Source organism: Salvelinus namaycush, chromosome 34 (genome assembly GCF_016432855.1).
Source record: "Salvelinus namaycush isolate Seneca chromosome 34, SaNama_1.0, whole genome shotgun sequence".
NCBI lineage: Eukaryota > Metazoa > Chordata > Actinopteri > Salmoniformes > Salmonidae > Salvelinus > Salvelinus namaycush.
The window spans coordinates 17,926,420-17,953,134 of record NC_052340.1 but is presented as its reverse complement, the minus strand read 5'-3'; the positions used below and the strand labels follow the sequence as shown (position 1 = coordinate 17,953,134).

The 26,715-nt window shown below is 44.0% G+C and overlaps 3 protein-coding genes and 1 pseudogene across 3 annotated transcripts in view; 1 reads left to right on the top strand and 3 right to left on the bottom strand.

Annotated features, from left to right (window-relative positions):
- LOC120028398 (protein KIAA0100-like) overlaps positions 1-8,659 on the bottom strand; it is a 28,187-nt gene extending 19,528 nt beyond the window's left edge. Inside the window, exons 1-17 of the mRNA XM_038973630.1 lie at positions 8,440-8,659; positions 8,131-8,254; positions 7,899-8,023; positions 7,674-7,741; positions 7,381-7,517; positions 7,003-7,121; positions 6,324-6,517; positions 5,724-6,021; positions 5,315-5,520; positions 4,127-5,204; positions 3,069-3,260; positions 2,650-2,852; positions 2,416-2,534; positions 2,059-2,282; positions 1,547-1,737; positions 1,118-1,217; positions 689-888 (exon numbers count right to left, since the gene is read on the bottom strand). Of these exons, the coding sequence (XP_038829558.1) occupies positions 689-888; positions 1,118-1,217; positions 1,547-1,737; positions 2,059-2,282; positions 2,416-2,534; positions 2,650-2,852; positions 3,069-3,260; positions 4,127-5,204; positions 5,315-5,520; positions 5,724-6,021; positions 6,324-6,517; positions 7,003-7,121; positions 7,381-7,517; positions 7,674-7,741; positions 7,899-8,023; positions 8,131-8,254; positions 8,440-8,659 (3,798 nt within the window). The remainder of the gene's footprint in view (positions 1-688; positions 889-1,117; positions 1,218-1,546; positions 1,738-2,058; positions 2,283-2,415; positions 2,535-2,649; positions 2,853-3,068; positions 3,261-4,126; positions 5,205-5,314; positions 5,521-5,723; positions 6,022-6,323; positions 6,518-7,002; positions 7,122-7,380; positions 7,518-7,673; positions 7,742-7,898; positions 8,024-8,130; positions 8,255-8,439) is intronic.
- A 226-nt stretch (positions 8,660-8,885) lies between these two features.
- LOC120028397 (protein KIAA0100-like) lies at positions 8,886-14,358 on the bottom strand. The gene is made up of 5 exons (XM_038973629.1): positions 14,291-14,358; positions 12,998-13,124; positions 9,403-9,452; positions 9,121-9,265; positions 8,886-9,026 (listed from the first exon to the last, which is right to left on the bottom strand). Exons 1-5 carry the CDS (start codon positions 14,356-14,358, stop codon positions 8,886-8,888), a joined length of 531 nt encoding a protein of 176 aa, XP_038829557.1.
- Positions 14,359-15,999: 1,641 nt separating this feature from the next.
- On the bottom strand, positions 16,000-24,349 carry LOC120028242 (glyoxalase domain-containing protein 4-like). Its single transcript, XM_038973411.1, has 9 exons — positions 24,260-24,349; positions 23,798-23,847; positions 23,549-23,669; positions 21,723-21,867; positions 17,703-17,839; positions 17,330-17,416; positions 16,329-16,442; positions 16,157-16,243; positions 16,000-16,065 (listed from the first exon to the last, which is right to left on the bottom strand). Exons 1-9 carry the CDS (start codon positions 24,347-24,349, stop codon positions 16,000-16,002), a joined length of 897 nt encoding a protein of 298 aa, XP_038829339.1.
- A 654-nt stretch (positions 24,350-25,003) lies between these two features.
- LOC120028396 lies at positions 25,004-26,509 on the top strand (annotated as a pseudogene).
- Positions 26,510-26,715: the final 206 nt, after the last annotated feature.

The following is a 26,715-nucleotide window of genomic DNA, read 5'->3' as shown; positions in this document are numbered from 1 at the left end:
GTGCAAATGGAGACACAGCCTGTGCAATAAACTTTGGGGTGTCTACCATGCCCTCCCCATCAGTTGCAGTTCGAGCTTGTATGGCTCCCTGGGCGAACCCCCCCATAACATTTAAAACGATATAAATATATACAAAAATAAGACTCATAAATATCAAAAAGTAACCAAGACAAATAGAAACAAATTGTAGTATATAAACACAAATAAAAAAGATAATCAAATTACACTATTGCTAACAAAAGACACAAATAAAACTTAATTGCACAAATAGAACACACTTAAGAGAACATGATTATTACACTTCAAACAAGAGAAACACACTAAATTGCTCAACTAATTGCATTAGTACTGTACAAAGTTAGAGATGCGCTATTTGATAGATTCCCCTGCTCCCCCCTACCTCGGGCATCCAGCAGGGAGACCTGAGGTCAACCTACCCCCCACACCCCCTCCCTATATCGTACTTCTGAGTGGGAGGCCTGCCTAGTTCACAAACTAGAATCAGGGCGCCCACTCCGACAAGGATAATTGACCCACAGTCCCGCACGTGACGTGCAAAAGAGCGATAGAAAGCCGATCGCGCAAATGTCACCATTCCAAATTTGTTTTTTTTTGTGCGGGTGCCCCATGACACCCCCGGCAAGATGCCGCCTATGCCTAAATCCACTACTGCTCCCCATTGTCTTACCTCCTCCATACGGTTGCTCTGGCGCTGGTAACTGAGGGAGGACAGGCCGAGCAGGTGGGTCTTCTTCACCTGGGCATTGATCTGGTGGTCAGCCGTCTCGTCCCAGGTGGAGGCCATGAGGTGCACCGTCATCAGGGACAGCTCTGACACCATCTGGGTCACGTTCCACTCAGAGATCAGCCTCCTCATCACCGTGCCCGCTGAGAGGACAGACAGACACAACACACACAGTTGAGTTAGACCAACAGACAGGCTGCTCAACAACTCAGTCTCAAATTATACCCAATTCCACATATAGTGCACTACAGTATATGGGAATAGGGTGTCATTTGAGAAGCAAACATTAAAATAAAAACCAATCAGACCATTGCTTGAGTGTGTAAATAGCTTGTGGCATTTCTATGCCCGTGTTGTGCCCTTTCTTCTTACCCTGTGGGATGAGTCTCTGAGCCCCTCTGGTGAAGACGTGGCCTTTGCTGCACTCCACCTGGATGCCCCTCTGCTGAGCGAAGGAGGCCCAGTAATGCACCTGGGGAGGAGACAAAGTCAAAACTCAAATGTTAGCGCTCATTGGAGGTAACAAGACCATGCAACGGACAGCGCGCTCTGAAAGTAAAAAAGTAAGTAAGTAAAAAGAGAACAAATAAGAAAGTCTTTAAAAATGTCAATTTTATCCTATATTGACAAAGATTTGTCTGCTTTGTTCTTTGGATGTCGGCTGAACATAAGCAGTGAGTGAATGAGTCCCAAATAGCACCCTATTCCCTATATAGTGCACTACTACTGGTCAAAAGTATTGCACTATAAAGGGAATAGGGTGCTATTTGGGACGCGTAGCAGTGTTGGTGATTTACTCACTTGTAGTTGAGGAAAGGCTGCTGTATAGGACATCTGTTTGTAGTGCTGGCCCAGCTTCTTTCGGATGGGTCTGAGGCTGTGGAAGAGCTTGCCTCTGCAGATGGGTCTGGAAACGCTGGTCCAGGTGGCCCAGAAGTTCTGCATCCAGCGCAGGGTACTGCTGTACAGGAGGATTCTGGGCTGGCACGGCTCTGAGAGACAGAAACAAATGCCTTCAATAAACAGACAGTCAACACGATTTAAAGATGAATAATCAAACATTATCGCATCCAAGCTAAATACAGAGACTTGATTTGACAAGTGTTCACAGTATCCCAAATGACACCCTATTACCTAAATGACTTACTTGACTGAGAGCCTTACTCAGGGAACCTATGGGCGCTGATCATAATTAGTGCATTATATAGGGAATAGGGTGCCATTTGGGATGCAGCCTCTGGAGAATTCCTCAGTGAACCTGGAAAAAAGCCAAGCCACACAGCTATCACAAGGTAACTGCTCAACCGCCTCACCTGTGCCACAGTGTTGGTTGAGGTCCATGGTGATGGAGAGGTTGAGGTTCTCTGAGCGGAAGGCTCTGAAGGAGTCGTGAGGTTGTCCTGACGTCACATCAGCTACATTCTCTGCACAGCAGAGCATTACAGCGTGATGGTCATGGGGGTTGCCATGACAAAGCCACTGGAGGTCAAGGGTCATGCACAGATTTGGCAGGTGCAGGAAACAGATGTCGTCATACCTGAAAACAAGAAAAGAAAAAAAAAATCTAATTATGAACAATTTCATGAAACATGAAAATCTAAACGTTTCACAGGTGAAGCTGGTTGCAAAATCTCTGATATTTGAAAGACAGATTTCAGTGTGCCACCTACTTGGAGGCTGTCCTGACGTTGACATCCATGTCACCTTTGAAGACAAACTGCCCAGGAGACCACTCGTAGTTGACTTTGTTCCATTCCCAGTGCATGTTCTCTGTAGTGTTATAGGGGTCCTACAAAAGAGCAAAATGATGTCAAACAATTGCAGATAATCCTAATTCTCAGGCCAACACATTTTTCAGAGACAGTAAGTGGCTAAGAAGTGTTGCTCAGACTCCGTGTTTTAACCTCTGTGGCCAGCTGATGGAGGTTGGCCTGTTCCATGTCCATGATCCAGCGTCCATGTACCAGCAGACGACTCTTGTCCCACCAGGCCAAAGTAGGGGAGGGGTCAACCGTGGGTTTGGTCAGCAGATCAACCACCTGGCCAATCAGGGTCCAGGCTGGGTCCCAGCAAGGCCCCCACACTATAGTGTACAAGGATATATTGGCTGCATGGAGAGAAGAGGAGATGGGAAAATAATAGAGTTGATTAAGAGTTGAATTTGCACAACTGCCAGTATATGTTTAGAGATTAGATGACACTACATCAAACAAATTCATACAAAGTTATGTGATCGTCCGCTATGTGTCTATTGCCTATTGTTGAAAATAAATACAAATCATCACAAAATTAGGATTGTGCTTCATTGAAACACTTTACTCACATTTAAAATCGCAGTAGAACTTGAGTGGTGGCATGTTCCTGTGGACGGTTATGTCGCCCCATGGCTGGCCAAGTGGCACAGTCTGCCTTCGGCGAGCCCGGCCCTGCCCGTCCTGCTCTGTCCCGATCAAGCGGCCTGACAGCTCCCAGTCCCGGATCTCAAACAAGTAACGAGGATAGTCCCGGATTCTCACTGGCACAGGGAGAGAAATAATAAAAAATTATATATGTATCACCTCTTCACTGTTGACATTGAGACTGGTGTTTTGCGGGTACTATTTATTGAAGCTGCCAGCTGAGGACTTGTAAGGCGTCTGTTTCTCAAACTAGACACTCTAATGTACTTGTCCGTTTGCTCAGTTGTGCACCAGGGCCTCCCACTCCCCTTTCTATTCTGGTTAAAGCCAGTTTGCGCTGTTCTGTGAAGGGAGTAGTACACAGCGTTGTACGAGATCTTCAGTTTCTTGGCCATTTCTCGCATGGAATCGCCTTCATTTCTCAGAACAAGAATAGACTGACGAGTTTCAGAAGAAAGTTCTTTGTTTCTGGCCATTTTGAGCCTGTAATCGAACCCACAAACTAGTCTAAAGAAGGCCAGTTTTATTGCTTCTTTAAATCAGAACAATCGTTTTCAGCTGTGCTAACGTAATTGCAAAAGGGTTTTCTAATGATCAATTAGCCTTTTTAAAATGATAAAATTGGATTAGCTAACACAACGTGCCATTGGAACACAGGAGTGATGGATGCTGATTAATGTAGATTATCCATAAATTATTTTATTTATTTTTTTATCACCCATTTCCAGCTACAATAGTCATTTACAACATTAACAATGTCTACACTGTATTTCTGATCAATTTGATGCTATTTTAAATGGACAAAGAAAGGTGCTATTCTTTCAAAAACAAGGACATTTCTAAGTGACCCCAAACTTTTGAATGGTAGTGTGTGTATATAAAAAAATAGTATCAATATTAATAATTAACGTATGGAACAATGGTCAAATGTAGTGCACTATAAAAAGCAATAGGCCATTTGGGACGCACAACCATCACTCACCTAGGAAGGCAGTGAGGTTGAACGTGACTGCCCGGCACCACTGGACAACCAGGGGGAGCCCGTCTCTGGGGAAGGGGCTGACTCCGTCGATGTCCCTCAGCTGCTCGCGGACGCGCTCCGGCCCATGGAGGGACTGGTCGGCCAGGGCCACCAGCTCCAAGTCGGACACCGTCCAGGTCAGCATAGACTTCCTCATGGGCGTGTTGGAGTAGAGGCGACGGGAGCGCTGGATGTAGATCTCTATGTGTTTGCGCTCTAGAGACGTATACAGCTCTTCTATCTTCCTGGCAGGCAGCAGTTCTCCGTGCTGCTTCCGTAGGTCAGCCACCTTCTTGTCCAGCAGCTGGAGCCTCTTGGAGCTCTCCTTGCTCTCATCCTTCATCAGCTCGTAGTTGTCCCTCAGCTTGATCTCGAAAACGTCATCCAGGAAGACGAAGGAGAACTGGCTGATCTTGAAGACCAGGTCTGGGGGCAGGCACTGGGGGCCTGGGGTCTGACCAGGGCTGCTGTGCAGGGACTTGAGCCACTTCTGAACGCTGATGAACTTGTCAAAGGTGTTGGAGAAGTTGTACTGGTAGGGGAACTCCACGGCCAGGCAGGGGCAGGTGACCACCCAGGCACGGTTGTGTCGGGTGGAGAGGAAGGGAAAGAGGTGGCGTTGGTCCAGGGACTGATCAGGGTGCGTCTGGACCTCCAGGCCCTTGAAGGAGAATATGTCGTTGCCGTCGAAGTTGAGAAACATGTGTGGAGAGCGGACGTTCATGGAGCCGGAGTGAGTGGAGAGGGACAGGGCGTCTGTGTGCAGCAGGAGGTAGTTGTGCTCTGTCACCTGGGCTGTGAAGCGGGTTCTGCCCAGTTCTACACGCACAGACAGGTCCTTGACCGTACTGTGGGCTGGAGAAGTCTTAGTAGATCCACTCTCTGGAGGATCTGGTAAACTCTCGTCATTTCTTTTCTCTGTCAGTCCTAGAGAGTCACACAGAGTATCCCAGCAACCCTGGCTCTCTTTCACGTGGTGATATAAAAACATGTGGTCTGATGGCGTCCACTGCACTGCCAGCTCCTCTTCACACTGGACCTGCACAAGGGAAGAGGACAAGGCATGTGAACTTATCTGAATAACACTGTCAATCAGGAAGAAGGAATAGGCCCGATGGACTGACGGTAGGAAGAGTAACTGAAAGCTACCTCCAAGTTCCCGGTGGCGACGTGGTAGCAGATGGCCAGGGTGGAGAGGCTGAGGACAGGGTTGGGGGTTTGGGCTGAGGGACAGCAGGGCTCCATGGTCTCTGTGAGAGCCTTCACTACAGATAGACGTACACCCTGGACAGACAATGTGGAGCTTTCCGCCGAGCCTTGGGCCTTCACTTTGTCAACCCGCAAAGATACAGCTCCTAACACAACACAGGAGCCAATTACCATACAGAATGTAGGCCTCGCTGGAGATGGAGATTAAGGGTCCATCCAAAATGGCACCCTATATAGTGCACTAAATATGACCAGGGGCCACAGGGCTCTGGTCAAAAGTAGTGAACTATATAGGGGATAGGGTTCCATTTGGGACACAACCCTAAATAACACTTCCCATTTAACTTACCTGCTACATTGGAGAGTGTGAACACATTGACATCCTCCAGGTTACACTCAATCTTAAAATAAAAGGCGCCCTGACTGGGGAAAGTTGTCCCATCAACAAGGGCAGGTACAGGCACCACATCTGGCTGCTCTGAGGCATCCAGCTTCCTGCCATTGGCCAGGTTACAGAGGGCCAATAATCGGGACAGGCACAAGGCACAGGTCTCAGACACCTCCAGCTGTAGGCCCTTCAGATTGGACTCCACACTCACACTTTCAGAATGACTACTGGACTCACTCTGGGGCTTGTTGAAGCTCCCCTGGGGAGACAGAGACAGCAAATATAACACAAACAACGGCTGGTGTAGTATTGGTCAAATACTAATCAGGGCTGTGATCATCAGGTCAACACAGTAAATTAGGAAAAGTATGTTATTAGCTTAGAGGTAGGTCAATTTCAATGATCTATGAATAGAGTGTAATTTCAGAAAAGTAGGATTTCCTGTAGCCTGATTTTGATTTTCTTCATCACAACATTGGAACTGAGGAAAAACCACGGGGAGTAGTAGTTAGTGAGTAACCCTAAATAGTTAATGCCTACCTTGTTGTATGCCTGCGTTACCTGCAGTGTAAGGGAGTCCAGGATGAGGGCTTCCCCCCACACATGTTTGCCAGGGGGGTGGGGGGCCTGCTGGATGTGGGACCCCTGGCCTACCCTCCACCAGAAGTGGTCCAGGGACAGAGCGAGGCGGCGGTGAACATTCTGGAACTTGAGGCTCTCTGCGTTTGTGCTAATGTCCAGGAGGTGCTGCATCTCTACATTATACAATACATATTCAGATCTACTGAAGATCACAAATCACATTACTACATTTTGGGATGCAATTTTAACTCAACTCACTATGTGTAGGTGTGTGATGATTCCCATGGTGTAAAAGGATATTGCATTTAATTCCCATATATACAGGGATAAAGTTATTGTAGTTAATGTGTTACAGACTGACAAAAGCTGACTGCCTTACAAAAACACTTATGATGACTTATCTAATCTATCAGGGCCGTATGTTTGGAAAGGGTTGATTCAACAGCACGTCAAGTACCATGATTCATCTCTTGAAATCGCTGCAATGATAAACGCAGAATGAACTAAAGAAAAACACCCACTGCTCTCCATTAGCATTCCTGTCATTCCTCTCCAGGCAAGACTAAACTTTGTGTTCCCACAACAACATGCTTGACCTTTAATGCAATGGGAGTATATTTTGACCATGGCCTGTGTGAGTATGTGTGTTGTGCTGTACCTGTGCTGACTGAGATGAAGCCCAGGGCGAAGGGAGGAGTGTCTCCCAGCTGTACAGAAACGTTGACATTGGACACAGAGGAGCTGATCATCACTGGGGCGTCCAGGTGGGGGAAGTTCCTGTAGGACGGGAGCGGATGCAAATACTCCACTGGACTACACACCACACCACAATACACCACCAGACACAACATAAACATGAGGATGAAGACAGGAGAGGACTGTTAGTTGATTTCAGGTGGGCTCAAAATCAAAAGAAATCATGCTTTCAAGCCAGGTTAGTAATATATGTTGGATATTGTCTTTACATCCGTTTCAAGCAATGAACTGGTGTGCTTGACATTCTTCAGTCTGGTTTGTCAGTTGAAAATGCTCATACCTCTTTCTATGAGCTTCTTTCCTATGAATAAGCTGTTTCCATGGAAACAGGTCTAGCCAATGGGAGAACTCCTGGTGACGGTAGTGGATGATGCAGGTGTTGACTGTGACTGACCCTGAAATGTCCACTGATGTCACCTGGAGACATGAGTGGGAGATGAGCAAGAGACTTCAGATCAAACGGATTTCTTACAAGAGGTCAAATGTTAAGCATATTTACAAAGAGCTTTGATAATGCGGTGCAACTATGAAAACTAGCAACCGTATCAATCAAATCCGAAGCACACCACTCACCTGCAGGACAGTCCTGAGGGTGTTAAGGCAAAGGATTCTCTGTCTGCTCTGGGAGAGGAGAAGCCCATCTGTTGACACACAAACAAAGAATGGTTATTTTCCACCCTCCCAGACCCTCTCTTTCCCTTCTCTATGGCTACATCCCAAATGGCAACCTATTCCCTATATAGGGAATAGATTGTCATTTGTGATGCACATCTTTCTGGTGCCCAGTTCTCCACTCACCCTCCAGAAGTAGCTCCAGGCTGCTCTGAGGGAAGCTCATCTCAGGGGTGAAGCTCCTGAGGGGCAGCTGCTCGTCCTCACGTCCGTATCCCACCTTCAGAGACTTTAGGGTCCAGTTCAAGTGTCTGGATGATTCAGATATACAGTCAAAGGAAAAAGAAAATAAGTGTTTTTTTTTTTTTTTAATAACAAAAACACATGATTCATACCAACTCTGTGCCCTATGACTCACCTTTTCTGGCTGTGCATGGACAGGGTTATACTAGTATTCTCAAACTCCATGTTGACCTTCTGGGGCACCACCTGATGAAACTGCTCCACTGCGTCAGTCTGGATATACTCGTCCTTTTCACATTCTAGAAGAAAATGACAACATAGAGAAATGGTTGTGAATAATGCATTGCCGAATGGTTCTCAAAATCACCTTACAACAGCCATACAATAACATCACATCTGCGTCTCACGATACACTTTTCCCTAAATTAGTGGACTATGTAGGGAATACGGTGCCATTGGGACACAACCCTTTGCACTTTCTCACCGTCTGCAGAGAGAGTGCTCTCCAGAGGAGGTGGAAGCAGTAGCTGGCTGAGGAACAGGCCCTCGTGCAGCTCAGCCAGCAGTGTTCTCACACACAGGGCCAGTCGGCCTGGACGCAGCTCTGGCAGGCTGACATCCCCAGACAGCACCAGGCTCAGGGACACCTCTGCCAGACATGTATCCTGCTGAGCAGTGAGTTGGGACAATGCAGTGAAATACATTCTGTGAAGTAACACTTCTTTAAAATAGACCCACTTAAAAGATTGCTATGTTTCCATGGGAAGAAACTCCACTTACCAATCGACTGCTTTTAAGCACTTTACTGCTCAGCTGTCCAACAGAAAATTCCCAGGCCAACCTGTTATGAAAGTTTGAGAAATTGTTATGAAGAATATGAAAATGTAAAGAGTCAGGCTAAACTAAAAAGACTGATCTGTTTAGATGAAGTTAGTGTGTGGAGGTATAATACCTTTTGCCCTGGTGGTCGAGCAGTAAGTCGATACTTGAGGTGGTCATGTACCATAAAGACTCTGACAGGGCTAGGTTTAGCACCATCACATTGATGGAGTCAATATGGAAAGACAGCAGCTGAGAGTGGAAAGACAGCAGCTGAGAGCACTGTTTTTCATAAATCATTTAATGAGTAAAATTCATATATAAACAGTTGCGTGTTGGTCCCTACCTGGGAGAGGAACCGCAGGGCTGCAGGGCTAAGGGGAACCTTCCCTGAATCTCCTCCATCACGGCTCTTAGGCGCCCGAGGTCTTAGAGGCTGCTGCAAGTCCACTCTCACTCTGGTCTCGCCCACACACAAAGCCAGGCACCTCCTGAGAAAAAAAAGAGTTCACAACCTTGTATTGTTAAATTATTCACAGGCCCTTTCCCTCAAAGGCCAAGAAGGCTGAGATATGCAATTAAGATATGCGGGTATAAGATTGTATAAACATGTCTTTAAAACACTCACGGCAGGTTCTGGTTTAAAAGTTTGCTTGAAATCCATATCCTGTCTATTTCCTGCAATAAAAACAAGGAGAAATGCACCTGGTTTACAACGGAATTGTAGTCTTACACGAGTTGAAAAAGGTTGTTTATATTCTACAATGTGTAACAATACACAAATAAATACCCTTCCCAATGAAGACATAGAAACAGGATTTCTAGGGATGTAACGATTCGCATCGGTCCCAGATTCAAATGTTTAAGAAGCAAGTGCATTAGTACGTGGACCCCAAATTAGTACGTGGATCCAAATGTAGCATTCAAACGTTACAAATCGCCGGATCACAAAAATGTTTTGCTCATATTAGCAACATTTTTTTCCACCTTCGGAAAATACCTCTCATATTTTGTGACAACTGATGATTCCTCTCCTTAAGTGTCGAACTGCATGTAACTGTGTTGAGTCATTGATCTGCAAGTCATTTTGCCTGCCGAACAACCCCAGGCAATATCAGTAACCTTCTCAAAGTGCGAACTGTGCCCAGCTTCACGTACTGACCAACGGAGGTAGGCGCAATGTTGCCAATTTAGTGACTTTATCGCTATATTTAGCGAGTTCAGAGACCCATCCAGCGACTTTTATTGGTACAGGCTAGCGACAAATTCAGCTACTTTTCAGGCTGCCTTTGGGGAGTTTTTCCACAGTTTCTATGTTTTTGATAGCATTTAGCGACTTTTTTTACTAAATTCTGCCGCAAACGAGTGTGAAAAGCGGTCTGTGTTAAAGCCAATTTACGCTTAATCGGAAAATGTGGTTGGAAGCGCGGTATGGATGGTGTAACGCAATTTCGGCGACTCCAGATGCATGCAGAGGCCAAATTTAGCTCCGTACCACATCGCCATTCGCCTCTCAAAATTTAGAACAACGCGGAGGCCTCCGTTTAGCTCCGCATTGACATGATTGGTTGACGTTAGGCGAGGGCGAGATGTCCTGCATAAACACAAACTCCTGATCTTACGCATGTGCGTGACACCTTCAGCATTCAAATACTAAAATGATAGACTTTATTAGTTGAGTGACAACCTATTGTAGTCTATGCACTGTTAAAGTGTTTTACCTGAATAATAGTAAGATACAGGAGTCAACTCTCATGTGGCTATACCTGCTGACAAGTGGCGGCTCCTCGGGATGAAGGGGAGGCCCATCATCCACAGTGAATTTCATAAAAATAGAAAGTGAAACATTCAAGATATCCTTTGTAGATAAAACTATACAAAATATATTAATGTCACCAAATAATTGATTAAAACTATTTTGCAATGAACATCTACAGTATCCTCAACAGCACTCTGTAGGGTAGCATCATGGTTTAGCCAGAGCTAGTTTCTGTCCTCCTCTGGGTACATTGACTTAAATACAAAACCTATGAGACTCATGGTTCTCACCCCCTTCCATAGACTTACACAGTAATTATGACAACTTCCAGAGGATTCAGAAAATGTTAATGTCCTCGGAGGCAATTCATCTTGCAGCAGTCAGAAAACATACATTACCGTTCAAAAGTTTGGGGTCACTTAGAAATGCCCTTGCTTTTTTAAAGAAAAGCAATTTTTTGTCCTTTAAAATAACATCAAATTGACCAGAAATACAGTGTAGACATTGTTAATGTTGTAAATGACTATTGTAGCTGGAAATGGCAGATTTTTAATGGAATATCTACATAGGCGTACAGAGGCCCATTATCAGCAACCATCACTCCTGTGTTCCAATGGCACGTTGTGTTAGCTTATCATTTTAAAAAGGCTAATTGATCAATAAAAAACCTTTTTGCAATGTTGTTAGCACAGCTGAAAACTGTTGTGCTGATTTAAGAAGCAATAAAACTGGCCTTCTTTAGACTAGTTGAGTATCTGGAGCATCAGCATTTGTGGGTTCGATTACAGGCTCAAAATGGCCAGAAACAAAGAACTTTCTTCTGAAACTCGTCAGTCTATTCGTGTTCTGAGAAATTAAGGCTATTCCATGCGAGAAATTGCCAAGAAACTGAAGATCTCATACAACGCTGTGTACTACTCCCTTCATAGAACAGCGCAACCAGAATAGAACCAGAATAGAAAGGGGAGTGGGAGGCCCCGGTGCACAACTGAGCAAGAGGACAAGTACATTAGTACTGTCTCTAGTTTGAGAAACAGATGCCTCACAAGTCCTCAACTGGCAGCTTCATTAAATAGTACCCGCAAAACACCAGTCTCAACGTCAACAGTGAAGAGGTAACTCCGGGATGCTGGCCTTCTAGGCAGAGTTCCTCTGTCCAGTGCCTGTGTTCTTTTGCCCATCTTAATCTTTTCTTTTTATTGGCCAATCTGAGATATGTCTTTTTCTTTGCAAGCCCAAAGACAGCTGTGGTGTCATTTCTTGGTTCTTCTGTAGTGCATAAAGACCGCTACAGATAGAAAGAATTATACAATGAGCAAAGTGATCACGCTGTTTGTGTGGCTGCTATGAAAGTGAACTGTGTTTTCGTGTGATCAGCGGTGTATTCATTCCGCCAATTCCATTGAAAAATGTTTCTTCGGCAGAAGCAGACAGAACAAAACGGGGATAAACATACTTGAATTGTTCCAATAGAAACTTTAGTTTGCAACTGTTGGACTAATGATTACACCTTAGATCAGCTCGATGCAGGCCGAGAGTGTACAAGGTGGAATTGAATGTGTCAATCAATGTCTGTCACCTTGATTACTAAATTTTTTCTCGACATGTGCACCTACGTGGTAAACTTTCATTCAGAGGCTAGGTTGTAGAAACCGCATGATGGGTTTAGGGAAAGATTATAGTATCATGTAGTAGCCTAAACCTATTGATGTTACATTGAACTGTGTGAATGGAATGACAGTCATCCAATATGCTGTAATAGAAATAAGGCCATGCTCATTAAAAAAATAATCATCCTCCCTCATCTTAAACGGCACTGACTGCCACTGCCTGCTGAATTGGGCTTACAATATATTTAATTTTTATTGTTCAGGTTCACCATCAAGCAATAGTTTTGGTAGATTTGCTTTAAACAAATCAGTGTATATGGTCATTTTTAGATATACAGGGTAAAGTTGATAAATTCATAAAAGGACAGCAATCACTTTTGCGAGGTGCACTGCATGGCCGAAGCGAGGAGAAGAGAAAATCCCTCGGTAAACGGTCAAAACCATTTGATTTTGAGATGGAGGTGAAATTCAAAATTGTGCTATACAGTGCCTTCAGAAAGTATTCCTACCTCTTGACTTATTCCATATTTTGTTGTGTTACAGCCTGAATGCAAAATGTATTAAATATGATTTTTTTCTCACCCATCTACACAAATCAGCAGCAGACTTTTTATTTAGAATGGAAAATGAATGTGTGTATGCAACAAATGTTAGTACATCGAATCGTAACACATCGAACCAAATCGCATCGATTCGTTCTCTAATCAAACTGAATCGTTTCACACTAAAACATATCGTTCCTGTATGGTATCGGAGCACATGTACCTAGCTAGATATGTATCGGAAAGATGCACATCCCTAAATTTCATTTCATAAGCCACACGCTTTGTAAATGTAATGTGAACAAAGCCTACCAGAGTGTGCTGGGGCTGAAACTGGATACTTATTCCATGCACTGAAAAGAGCCCTACTGATTTGATCTTCAGCTCAGCGTTCAGTGTGTTGTGGAAGAACCGTACCGCCAGGCTGCATATTAACCATCTGAAAATAACAAGAGAGAACAACATACCATGTCAAATGATTTGATAATGTCACCGATCATAAAGAAATTATACATTGAACAGACACTTATCTGTGTCTCTCACTTCTCCATCAACAGAGCTGTGTGCATTTGTTTGCCTGTCATTTTCAAATCAAATCATATTTGTCACATACACATTTAGCAGATGTTATTGCGGGTGTAGCGAAATGATTGTGTTTCTAGCTCCAACAGTGCAGTAATATCTAACAATTCACAACAATACACACAAACTAAAAGTAAAAGAATGGAATTAAGGAATATATAAATATTAGGATGAGCAATGTTGGAGTGGCATAGACTAAAATACAGTAGAATAGAATACAGTATATACACATGAGATGTGTAAAGCAAAAATATGTAAACATTATTAAAATGACTAGTGTTCCAGTATTTCTACTTGCACATCCTCATCTGCACATATCACACCAATGTAAGTTGCTAAAGTGTAATTACTTCGCAACTATTGGCCTATTTATTGCCTTTCCTCCTTACTTCATTTGCACACACTGTATACAGATTTTATATTGTGTTATTGACTGTACGTTTGTTGATCAAAATGTTTAAGTCTGTGTTGTTGTTTTTGTCGCACTGCGTTGCTTTATCTTGGCCAGGTCGCAGTTGTAAATGAGAACTTGTTCTCAACTGGCCTACCTGGTTAAATAAAGGTGAAATAAAATAAATAAATAAATAAAGTGGCCAGTGATTAAGTCTATGTATATGGGGCAGCAGCCTCTAAGGTGCAGGGTTACGTAACCTGGAAGCCGTCTAGATATTGAGTTCCATCAAAGGACAGGCTGGCACTTGTGTTAGTCCACAAAGACAGGGCATTGTTCTAGCCAACTCTTGCAGCAAAGCTTCAGCAGTTCAGTTGTCTGATTGCCCAAGTCCTTCCCTTTACAACATTTAGTGCGTTCTCTACATTCTCAAGTCACATGAATAGTGATTTTCAGAGGTAGAAAGAATCAGGTATTCCAAATGTAAGGTATGCATAGATACTTTCTGAAAAGGGGACAGCTGCATTATTTGATGATTTGGCAATAGTTGTTTTGGCAATAGAAGGAAGGTATGTTAGACAGGAATATTGTGTGAAAGTGTTCTTCCCCCATGTTACGGCATGTTTTCTTACCTGAAGAGTAGAACAGATAGGAGCAGAAACAGGAGAAGTGCTAGTATGACGATCAGCAGGAGAGACATTTGTCCTGATGTTGACCCCTCGTTCACACCCAATGTGTAGTCATGGGGCTGGTTCTTTTAATTTCAATGCCACACGGTGGGAAATTAAGACAGTTCAGCTCCTCTTTGGAGTCCGGAGATACCGGTCATGCAGGTGCCTCGAGCTTAATGTCACGTTATGTCTTGTTAGCTAAAGATTGAAGTGCAATCATGGCACTATTCAAGAGCTATTAAATAACATGCCAGCTAACGTTGTCTTGTCTGGACAATCTGATAGCTACACTTTACTAGCTAGGTTAGCTCGCAGGGCCAGACGGTGGTATGCTAACGTCGCTACCGAACATTGGCTGTCACAAAAAAAACATACAAATTTGCTATAACAGTTTGAAGGAACCGATATAGCTAGCGGGCTAGATGGAAAGCTGGAACTGGCTCACAGTTTCGAGTAGCGAGCTAGCTAACTATACTCAGATATCACTGGTCAGTTACTAGCTGGTAGCTAGCTACGACGTTCGTTGGCTAGCTAAATAGCCACGTACTAGCTAGCAAAAGCGTCAATTGAAACCAATGTTGGCAAATTTGGTAGCTAGCAAACAAATATAAGCCCCTTTTCAACCTCTTGGAAATCTGACGGTCTCAAAAGTTCTTATCCCGTCTGGAGCGTTCTCATCCTCACATTTTCAGTAGCAAAGCACCATCATGTTCTAGGATTGTTGTCCACAACCGTAAACAGAAGAGCAGAACCAAAAAGTCAATATGTAAATGGCCAACCAATTTGTTTCCCGGAGTTCGAAACGCCTCACACTGAACCCATTCTGGATGTCTCTGGCCTAGCTACACTGCACTTATCTTTTCAATCAGTGCCCACAAGTTTATTCAAAAATGATTTAATATGCGTCTCCCTCTCTATTATGCAGCATAATCACTCAATAGTTCGTCTAATAAGGGACCAGACACTTCTTATTTAGTGTCATTCATATCTTTATGCCAAAGAAAGGGAATCACTAGAAAATGATAGGAGTGAGTTGTTAGCAAAGGTTAGGCAATTCTCCCATCTTGAAGAAAATGTTCATGCCATCCCTTTTTGATATAGTTCACTTTCATTTCCCTATTTGAAACAGTTCAATGAGCACAACACAGCTTCAACATCACATGATATGCATATACCCTCTCATTTCATTGGTTTTTCAACCTGCAGCGTCTGCACATTTCACAAACCTTGACCTACAATTTGGCAGTGTAAGGACTTCAATTTGAAATGACTTTTCTACCATACACTTGCAGTCTTGCACTTCACTGTTCTGATGAAGTCAGAATTATTGTGTTTTATTCATTTCATTGAGCTGAACAGGTACGATTGTTTTCTTTGCATACAAAAACATGATTAATTTAAAAGTTGTCCATGTTCATCAAGCTTCTGCAACAGTATGACTGAAATACAGGTACATTTTCAGTCTCCCAAACATCTCTAAATAATGCTTCTGGTTGAGTAAAATCTACTGACAGTGCAGCTGGAAGGGTAATGCCATATGCGGGGCAAAATATACAGACAATTAGAGAGCCTATGCTCTACACCTCTATTGAAGTGTTCACAAACACATCCAGGTACAGTAGTTGGAGATGTCCAGTAGACCCATGATGGCTCAGCTATGTTCTAAGCATTTACGCTGAAGCCTTCTGCTTGTTGTGCTTGGCAAACCACTCATCACTTTTATCCTCAGCCATAGCCTGAAAATAAATTAGGGTAATAGATTAAGACTATGTACTCGGTGATAATGCAAAGTATTGTTTCATTTTCATAATATTTCTAAATACCAACCTTATCCAGCAACGCATTTCCACTGGGGTCCATATGGGAGAGTTGTCTGAATGCCTCATCTCCCACAAAGCAGATCTCATGGGCATCCTAGACCACATATGACACCGTTATTATGTGGAGAATGTATAATTAATACATTTTACCCATGTTAATAATTTGGTAATGCACTCACTGGATCAGCCAGAATGACCACTTCTACTGTAGCCTTCCCAGGGGTGTCCAGGCTAACCAAAGGAGTAAGGATTTTATAGTTTTCTTTTGTCATCAGGGCTTCAAGATCTGGCAACTAAAAATAATTAAACAAAAATTATTCAATATTGCTTTCTGTGTGCATGTGTAACCGGTGTGAAATGGCTAGCTAGTTAGAAGGGTGCGCGCTAATAGTGCTTCAATCAGTGACGTCACTCGCTCCGAGACCTTGAAGTAGTTGTTCCCCTTGCTCTGCAAGGGCCACGGCTTTTGTGGAGTGATGGGTAACGGTGCTTCAAGGGTGACTGTTGTCGATGTGTGCAGAGGGTCCCTGGTTCAAGCCCAGGTTTGGGGCGAGGAGAGGGACGGAAGCAAAACTGTTACACATGTAAAGAGTCTGTAGGGCAAAACTACTAAGAATTTATAGCATTGTATAGACCCCTTTCTGTGTTTGCAAACACTGCTGCATGAGGGTGATGCGCGCAAGTTGATGGCAGAACAAGGGGGAGTTCTTATAGAAACGCCAGCAAAAAATGACTGTTTACATGTTGCTTATGAGTGATTTCACACTACTTTTGAATTATAAGGCTCGTATGAATGTCCTGTTTAATATGTTTGTGTTATCATCGCAAATCACTGCATTATACTTAAAAAAATTATAATTAAACTCGGAAATTGGCTCTTTGGCTAGCTTTTGCAACAGCCTATTTCAATGATCGTTAACATTCTAGCTAACAACTGCTGCATCCAATAGTTATTTTACAATGATTACAAACAAATAAAATCTTCGTCAACTGTTCAAGCTAGAATCAAAACATTGTAAGCATATGAGAGCCAAAAAAGTTATTTTGTTTAGAAGTAATAAAAACGTAAATCTAGGCGATGTTGAATGGGCGCAAATGGCGTCGGCTTTCTTACTGCCGTCAAGAGGATATGTGCATGACATCGGTGTGTCGTGTACTGGAAAAGGGTCTATTACTTCACCTGCTTATGTGGACAGGAGAATGCTATCCTCCCGAAAGCTGTCCCATGATCTACTGTCCCACCAATGTTGTAAAGCTCTAGTTTACACTGCAAATATACAGAAAAACACACCTAGCATTAGCACCATCTTATCAATTCATGCAAACACACACTCGTGTTCTAAGTGTAAAACACAGGAGGCTGCTGAGGGGAGGATGGCTCATAATAATGGCCGGAATGGAGCAAATGGAATCAACCACATGGAAACCATTTGTTGGATGTATTTGATACCATTCCACTAATTCCACTCAAGCTTTTACCACAAGCCCTCCTCCCCAATTAAGGTGCCACCAACCTCCTGTGGTGTAGAACCAAGTGTCTCTCTCTCTCACACCTGAGTGTCTGCGAATCCCATCAGCACAGTCTTTTTCTCCTCATTTCTCTCCATCACCTTCATCCCCAGAAGGGAGGACCAGTAGTGTGTTGATTTCTGCAGGTCAGACACTGCCAGACATACCTTCTGTACAGGATCTTTAAACAAGTGAAAAACAGATACACTTAGGTTGTAGTCATTAAAACTCGTTTTGCAACCACTCCACAAATTTCTTGTTAACAAACTATAGTTTTGGCAAATCGGTTAGGACATCTACTTTGTGCATGACACAAGTAATTTTTCCAACAATTGTTTACAGGCAGATTATTTCACTGTATCACAATTCCTGTGGGTCAGAAGTTTACATACACTAAGTTGACTGTGCCTTTAAACAGCTTGGAAAATTCCAGAAAATGATATCATGGCTTTAGAAGCTTCTGATAGACTAATTGACATCATTTGAGTCAATTGGAGGTGTACCTGTGGATGTATTTCAAGGCCTACCTTCAAACTCATTGCCTCTTTGCTTGACATCATGGGAAAATCAAAATAATTCAGCCAAGACCTCAGAAAAACAATTGTAGACCTCCACAAGTCTGGTTCATCCTTGGGAGCAATTTCCAAACGTCTGAAGGTACCACATTCATCTGTACAAACAATAGTAAGCAAGTATAAACACCATGGGACCATCATACCGCTCAGGAAGGAGACGCGTTGTCTCCTAGAGATGAACGTACTTTGGTGCGAAAAGTGCAAATCAATCCCAGAACAACAGCAATGGACCTTGTGAAGATGCTGGAGGAAACAGGTACAAAAGTATCTACAGTGGGGAGAACAAGTATTTTTGCAGGTTTTCCTACTTACAAAATATGTAGAGGTCTGTAATTTTTATCATAGGTACACTTCAACTGTGAGAGACGGAATCTAAAACAAAAATCCAGAAAATCACATTGTATGATTTTTAAGTAATTAATTAGCATGTTATTGCATGACATAAGTATTTGATCACCTACCAACCAGTAAGAATTCCAGCTCTCACAGACCTGTTAGTTTTTCTTTAAGAAGCCCTCCTGTTCTCCACCTGTATTAACTGCACCTGTTTGAACTCGTTACCTGTATAAAAGACACCTGTCCACACACTCAATCAAACAGACTCCAACCTCTCCACAATGGCCAAGACCAGAGAGCTGTGTAAGGACATCAGGGGAAAATTGTAGACCTGCACAAAGCTGGGATGGGCTACAGGACAATAGGCAAGCAGCTTGGTGAGAAGGCAACAACTGTTGGCGCAATTATTAGAAAATGGAAGGAAAATGGTCAATCACCCTCGGTCTGGGGCTCCATGCAAGATCTCACCTCATGGGGCATCAATGATCATGAGGAAGGTGAGGGATCAGCCCAGAACTACACGGCAGGACCTGGTCAATGACCTGAAGAGAGCTGGGACCACAGCCTCAAAGAAAACCATTAGTAACACACTACGCCGTCATGGATTAAAATCCTGCAGCGCACGCAAGGTCCCCCTGCTCAAGCCAGCGCATGTCCAGGCCCGTCTGAAGTTTGCCAATGACCATCTGGATGATCCAGAGGAGGAATGGGAGAAGGTCATGTGGTCTGATGAGACAAAAATAGAGCTTTTTGGTCTAAACTCCACTCGCCGTGTTTGGAGGAAGAAGAAGGATGAGTACAACCCCAAGAACACCATCCCAACCGTGAAGCATGGAGGTGGAAACATCATTCTTTGCGGATGCTTTTCTGCAAAGGGGACAGGACAACTGCACCTTATTGAGGGGAGGATGGATGGGGCCATGTATCGCGAGATCTTGGCCAACAACCTCCTTCCCTCAGTAAGAGCATTGAAGATGGGTCGTGGCTGGGTCTTCCAGCATGACAACGACCCAAAACACACAGCCAGGGCAACTAAGGAGTGGCTCCGTAAGAAGCATCTCAAGGTCCTGGAGTAGCCTAGCCAGTCTCCAGACCTGAACCCAATAGAAAATCTTTGGAGGGAGCTGAAAGTCCGTATTGCCCAGCGACAGCCCCGAAACGTGAAGGATCTGGAGAAGGTCTGTATGGAGGAGTGGGCCAAAATCCCTGCTGCAGTGTGTGCAAACCTGGTCAAGAACTACAGGAAACGTATGATCTCTGTAATTGCAAACAAAGGTTTCTGTACCAAATATTAAGTTCTGCTTTTCTGATGTATCAAATACTTATGTCATGCAATAAAATGTAAATTAATTACTTAAAAATCGTACAATGTGATTTTCTGGATTTTTGTTTTAGATTCCGTCTCTCACAGTTGAAGTGTACCTATGATAAAAATTACAGACCTCTACATGCTTTGTAAGTAGGAAAACCTGCAAAATCGGCAGTGTATCAAATACTTGTTCTCCCCACTGTATATCCACAGTAAAACAAGTCCTATATCGACATAACCTGAAAGGCCGCTCAGCAAGGAAGAAGCCACTGCTCCAAAACCGCCATAAAAAAGCTGGACTACGGTTTGCAACTGCACATGGGGACAAAGATCGTACTTTTTGGAGAAATGTCCTCTGGTCTGATTAAACAAAAATAGAACTGTTTGGTCATAATGACCATCGTTATGTTTGGAGGACAAAGGGGGATGCTTGTAAGCCGAAGAACACCATCGCAACCGTGAAGCATGGGGGTGGCAGCATCATGCTGTGGGGGTGCTTTGCTGCAGGAGGGGCTGGTGCACTTCACAAAATAGATGGCATCATGAGGCAAGAAAATGATGTGCATATATTGAAGCAACATCTCAAGACATCAGTCAGGAAGTTAAAGCTTGGTCGCAAATGGGTCTTCCAAATGGACAATGACCCCAAGCATACTTCCAAAGTTGTGGCAAAATGGCTTAAGGACAACAAAGTCAAGGTATTGGAATGGCCATGACAACGCCCTGACCTCAATCCTATAGAAAATTTGTGGGCAGAACTGAGAAAGCGTGTGCGAGCAAGGAGTCCTACAAACCTGACTCAGTTACACCAGCTCTGTCAAGAGGAATGTGCCAAACTTCACCCAACTTATTGTGGGAAGCTTGTGGAAGGCTACCCGAAACATTTGACCCAAGTTAAACCATTTAAAGGCAATGCTACCAAATACTAATTGAGTGTATGTAGACTTCTGACCCACTAGGAATGTGATGAAAGAAATAAAAGCTGAAATAAATAATTCTCTCTACTATTATTCAGACATTTCACATTCTTAAAAAAAAGTGGTGATCCTAACTGACCAAAGACAGGACATTTTTACTAGGATTAAATGTCAGGAATTGTGAAAAACCATTTAAATGTATTTGGCTAAGGTGTATGTAAACTTCCGTCTTCAACTGTTCACAATATACAGGTAACTGTAAAAATAAAGGAAACAAGTAAATGAGGGTTACAAAGTATATTGAAATCAGGTGCTTCCAAACAGGTGTAGTTCCTGAGTTAATTAAGCAATTACGTCCCATCATGCTTAGTGTCATGTATAAAAATGCCTAGTTGCCCATTATTTTGGCTACCATGGCTAGAAGAAGATATCTCAGACTTTGAAAGAGGGGTCTCAAAGGAGCATAGGGGGTTTAAAGTGTGTGTCTCGGTCACCAGATCTCAACCCAATTGAACAGTTATGGGAGATTCTATAGTGGCACCTGAGACAGTGTTTTCCACCACCATCAACAAAATGATGGAATTTCTCATGAAAGAATGGTGTCGCATCTGTCCAATAGAGTTCCAGACACTTGTAGAATCTATGCCAAGGCGCATTGAAGCTGTTCTGTTTTGGCAGTTACCTGGATGTAAGGAGTATTGATATCTAGACTGGTTCCAGGTACGTTTGTGCTCCTGCCTACTCAATGCAAGCAAAACATTGCATGACAAGAGTGGCAAGAACTGGCATGATGGCACAAACAGACTGGTACCCAGGTTAATTAATTTCCTCCTGGACTTTTAAATAAACATGGTAGACTATAGTCTACTACTCTACTTTAGAGTCTACTACAGCAATGATCTTCTGTGCAAAGCACTGTTGACCCACCATTGTGAGGCTGATCTTTGTCCAACAGGTAGAAGTGGTAACCTCCAGGGGCCTCAACCAGATAGAGAGCCTCTCCAACCTCAGTGAGGGGCCAACCAAGCCGCTTAGCATTGCTGACAGCCTGGCTAGACTGCAGAGTCAGACCCTGAAATAAAGACATGGTGGCATACATTGAGTTAGGATTGGGTTAAAAAAAAAAATACATATATACACTGCTCAAAAAGGGAACACTTAAACAGTACAATGTAACTCCAAGTCAATCACACTTCTGTGAAATCAAACTGTCCACTTAGGAAGCAACACTGATTGACAATACATTTCACATGCTGTTGTGCAAATGGTATAGACAAAAGGTGGAAATTATAGGCAATTAGCAAGACATCCCCCAATAAAGGAGTGGTTCTGCAGGTGGTGACCACAGACCACTTCTCAGTTCCTATGCTTCCTGGCTGTTGTTTTGGTCACTTTTGAATGCTGGCGGTGCTTTCACTCTAGTAGTAGCATGAGACGGAGTCTACAACCCACACAAGTGGCTCAGGTAGTGCAGCTCATCCAGGATGACACATCAATGCGAGCTGTGGCAAGAAGGTTTGCTGTGTCTGTCAGCGTAGTGTCCAGAGCATGGAGGCGCTACCAGGAGACAGGCCAGTACATCAGGAGACATGGAGGAGGCTGTAGGAGGAGCAGCAGGACCGCTACCCAGCAGCAGGACCGCTACCTCCGCCTTTGTGCAAGGAGGAGCACTGCCAGAGCCCTGCAAAATGACCTCCAGCAGGCCACAAATGTGCATGTGTCTGCTCAAACGGTCAGAAACAGACTCCATGAGGGTGGTATGAGGGCCCGACGTCCACAGGTGGGGGTTGTGCTTACAGCCCAACACCGTGCAGGACGTTTGGCATTTGCCAGAGAACACCAAGATTGGCAAATTCGCCACTGGCGCCCTGTGCTCTTCACAGATGAAAGCAGGTTCACACTGAGCACATGTGACAGACGCGACAGAGTCTGGAGACGCCGTGGAGAACGTTCTGCTGCCTGCAACATCCTCCAGCATGACCGGTTTGGCGGTGGGTCAGTCATGGTGTGGGGTGGCATTTCTTTGTGGGGCCGCACAGCCCTCCATGTGCTCGCCAGAGGTAGCCTGACTGCCATTAGGTACCGAGATGAGATCCTCAGACCCCTTGTGAGACCATATGCTGACACATGCACATTTGTGGCCTGCTGGAGGTCATTTTGCAGGGCTCTGGTAGTGCTCCTCCTGATCCTCCTTGCACAAAGGCGGAGGTAGCGGTCCTGCTGCTGGGTTGTTGCCCACCTACGGCCTCCTCCACGTCTCCTGGTAGCGCCTCCATGCTCTGGACACTACGCTGACAGACACAGCAAACCTTCTTGCCACAGCTCGCATTGATGTGCCATCCTGGATGAGCTGCACTACCTGAGCCACTTGTGTGGGTTGTAGACTCCGTCTCATGCTACCACTAGAGTGAAAGCACCGCCAGCATTCAAAAGTGACCAAAACAACAGCCAGGAAGCATAGGAACTGAGAAGTGGTCTGTGGTCACCACCTGCAGAACCACTCCTTTATTGGGGGTGTCTTGCTAATTGCCTATAATTTCCACCTTTTGTCTATACCATTTGCACAACAGCATGTGAAATGTATTGTCAATCAGTGTTGCTTCCTACGTGGACAGTTTGATTTCACAGAAGTGTGATTGACTTGGAGTTACATTGTGTTGTTTAAGTGTTCCCTTTATTTTTTTGAGCAGTGTGTATATATATATATATATATATATATATATATGAGTGTTCATGAATAACCATTCACTTACCAGGAAGTCATTGCCAAGGCGATATTCTCCCACTCCATAATTGTAGGTCAGCTCAGCCACAAAGTGATCATCCTCTGGACCAAAGCCGACCATTGTCTTGCTCCATTTTCCATCATAAGGGCTGAACACACACAAGCAAGTAGGGCATCATATGAGAGAGACCGTGACTATTGTTACACAACAAGCAATTCAAACATTACATTTTCACAAGAGGTGTTGGTTGAACAGTAAAGTTGACAGCCTGCCTACCCATTACAAGTGGCCTTGCATCCCTCTTCAAACTCTTCATGACGCAAAATCTGAAATCAAATTAATGATTTTGACATTTTGGCAAAACAGTGATCTAGTCCCCAATATCACATGAGTTTACAGCACTATGAACACCATTGAAGCACAAATCATAACAAACGAAAGAAACAAATTAAATGTGGCGCAGCGGTCTAAGGCACTGCATCCCAGTGCAAGAGGCGTCACTAGAGTCTCTGGTTCGACTCCAAGGTGTATACATCCGTTCATGATTGGGAGTCCCATAGGGCGGCGCACAATTGGCACAGAGTCGTCCGGGTTTGGCCGTCATTGTAAATAAGAATTTGTTCTTAAGTGACTTGCCTAGATAAATAAAGGTAAACATAAAACGGTGGTACACTCTGTGCAAGTGAAATCTATTGGTCACATGTTTGAGGATGTTCTACGAAAGAGCTGGAAATGTACCTTCATGCCTAGCACATCTCGGTAAAAGGTGGCCGTTTTGCTTCTGTCACCCACTTTGAAAACGAAATGCAAGGCTCGCCTCAAAGCCATGATATCCCAGGTGAGTTTGCTGTGTACTTACTGTACGATTATTTTTCACGCTCTGTTTGTCTACGTCGAATGAGGAACCTTGCAATCGATTGCTCTGGTATCGATTCTATGGAAGACAACGTTTTTCGGTACAGATAAAATGATTTGCCGCTCAATCGCAGATCAAATCTATCTCAAGATAACGAGGAGTATTTAAATTAAAAGTTAAGCATATAATATTGTTTTACAGATCAGTATTACCAACATAAATCAGTATTACCAACATAAAACACGTTTTACTTGGATTACCCCCCATTTTTTATGGAATAAACCAACCAATCGTCATGCCACTGTTTAACGTTTCCACGCCCTCTTCGAGAAGATGGTGACGTCCATGAGAGGCATCTTCTTACAGCAAAACAAAGTCATATTATGAAAAAAGGCAACGACTGTATCGTAGATTCAAAAAGATACGTGCGAGTATTGAAAATGAGACCTGTGAAGGTGTTGTATCCTGATAGTGAGACGACATTTCCAACATCGAAACAGAGGTCAGATCAAATCGGCACAAGACGTCTCAGACAGTTGTGTCCAAAATGAGGGAGTCCACTGTCAACGACCATTTAAAAATTGAGACCACGGATCGTGTTTTCAGCATGTCATGGAGTGCCAGAAATGGCAAAGCATCCTCAGCGCCGGGAACATACAACCAATCTGAAGGACCAACTAGGTGGCCTCAAATTCGAAAGGATCGTACCTGGTGACAAAAGATTGGCGTAAGTCTCTGTTCATGTTGGCTATCGACCCTATGTTAGATAATTGAGTGAATATATCCGCTTTCATTATAGTGGCTAGTAGAGGTTTAATAACTACGGTCTGTGATGTATGTTTGCATGTAGACTTTGTATGATAGTTGACGTTCAGTCCAGATAGCAGGCTATGTATCTGACCTCTTCTATCCTCTCGCCATCTCCCAGGAGGGTGGTGAGTGTGGCTCGCTCCAGGACGTTTCGGGAGCACCAGGGTAAGATCCTGCTGGAGGGGAGACATCTGATCTGCAATGCACTGGCTGCTGGTGCCAACCCCCAGATGGTGTTCTTCAGTTCTGTGGACACACTTTGTGAGCTCCCCTTGGACAAACTGAAGAGGGCCACTCTGGTTAAAGTCAAGTTTGAGGACATCAAGATCTGGTCTGACCTATGTAGCGCCAAAGGGAGTGATAGGTATGCTAGGGTGTATGATTTTGAAGTTGTTCTATACTCTACTGTATATTGAGAATAAGTACTGTATATTGACAATACTTTCCCCTTGTAGCCATATTTTCTCAGCCAGACCCATCCCAGCTGACATTCCCTCAGGACCAGCGTGGTCAGTCTGTGCCACTGTCCCTGATCTGTGACAACGTGCAGGACCCTGGGCACCATCCTGCACTGTGCTGTCGCTGCAGGCTGCCACAATGTCCTGCTCACCAAGGGTATGTCATGATGATAAACTGGGGATGGGCATAATCCAACTTATAGAAATGTTACACCCTATTCAAGTCAATGATGCTATATTGGGTGGACTGGTGGCCATTTTGAGTGCACCCATAGGAGCTGATAGTGAGGAATTAGTGTGTGAACCTGTGCACTACTATGGATGGTTCTTTCACTAAGTATCTTGTGTATGTCTCTTTTCACAGGCTGTGTGGATGCTTGGGAACCTAAGGTGCTGCGAGCAGCGATGGGTGCCCATTTCCGCCTTCGTCTTCCCCAGCTTGGACTGGGACGACATTCAAAACCAGCTGCCAAAGTCTGTGACTGTCCAGGTGGCAGACAACTGCAGCAGCTATGAGAGAGAAATAGCTGAGAACATGGAAGCAAACCAGTCCAACAAACCTTCAAAGGCAGGGGACTTTGGATGGGTGAGTAGCAGGCCTAATTGTAAAGACATGCACTATGAGGAATATCAATCAGATTCCAAACTGTCACTTCCAAGAGCGGAGACCAGGTTGTACCATGAAGGCTGGGCTTGGGAACACAGGCCTTGTGATTGGTGGAGAGACTCATGGACTGAGTCTGGAAGCCGTCCAATTGGCTGAGAGAACTGCCAGTCAAAGACTGTTCATCCCTGTGGTCCCTGGAGTGTACAGTCAACTCAGCCATGGCAGCCAGCATCCTCCTGTTTGAAGGCAGCTGTTAAACCTAATGGCGACATCTTGGAGGAAAGCTTAATCTAAAGTGCAATTTCCATGATTTTTCTGGAAGCCATTTTGAGTGTAACGGACATGTTATTCCTGGTGTCACTTTTTCTAGACTACACAACACCTCTTCACTGTACCTCATGTCAGACTGACTCATATGGATGGATTTAATTTCCATATTCAAATCGGCTAATAAAAGTGAAAT

Bases quoted from the DNA above. Each gene is read 5' to 3' on its own strand.
- LOC120028397 (XM_038973629.1), bottom strand. From the start codon at position 14,358: ATGTCTCTCCTGCTGATCGTCATACTAGCACTTCTCCTGTTTCTGCTC. The intron at 9,453-12,997 runs GTAGGCTTTGTT...TTTTTATTGCAG, and splicing joins TTCAGCCCCAGCACACTCTG to GAAATAGACAGGATATGGAT. The intron at 9,027-9,120 runs GTAGGGACCAAC...TTCCACTCTCAG, and splicing joins CCCTGCGGTTCCTCTCCCAG to CTGCTGTCTTTCCATATTGA.
- LOC120028242 (XM_038973411.1), bottom strand. From the start codon at position 24,349: ATGGCTTTGAGGCGAGCCTTGCATTTCGTTTTCAAAGTGGGTGACAGA. The intron at 23,848-24,259 runs GTACATTTCCAG...ATTTGATTTCAG, and splicing joins GAGATGTGCTAGGCATGAAG to ATTTTGCGTCATGAAGAGTT. The intron at 16,244-16,328 runs GTGAGTGCATTA...TATGTGGTCTAG, and splicing joins TGGTCATTCTGGCTGATCCA to GATGCCCATGAGATCTGCTT.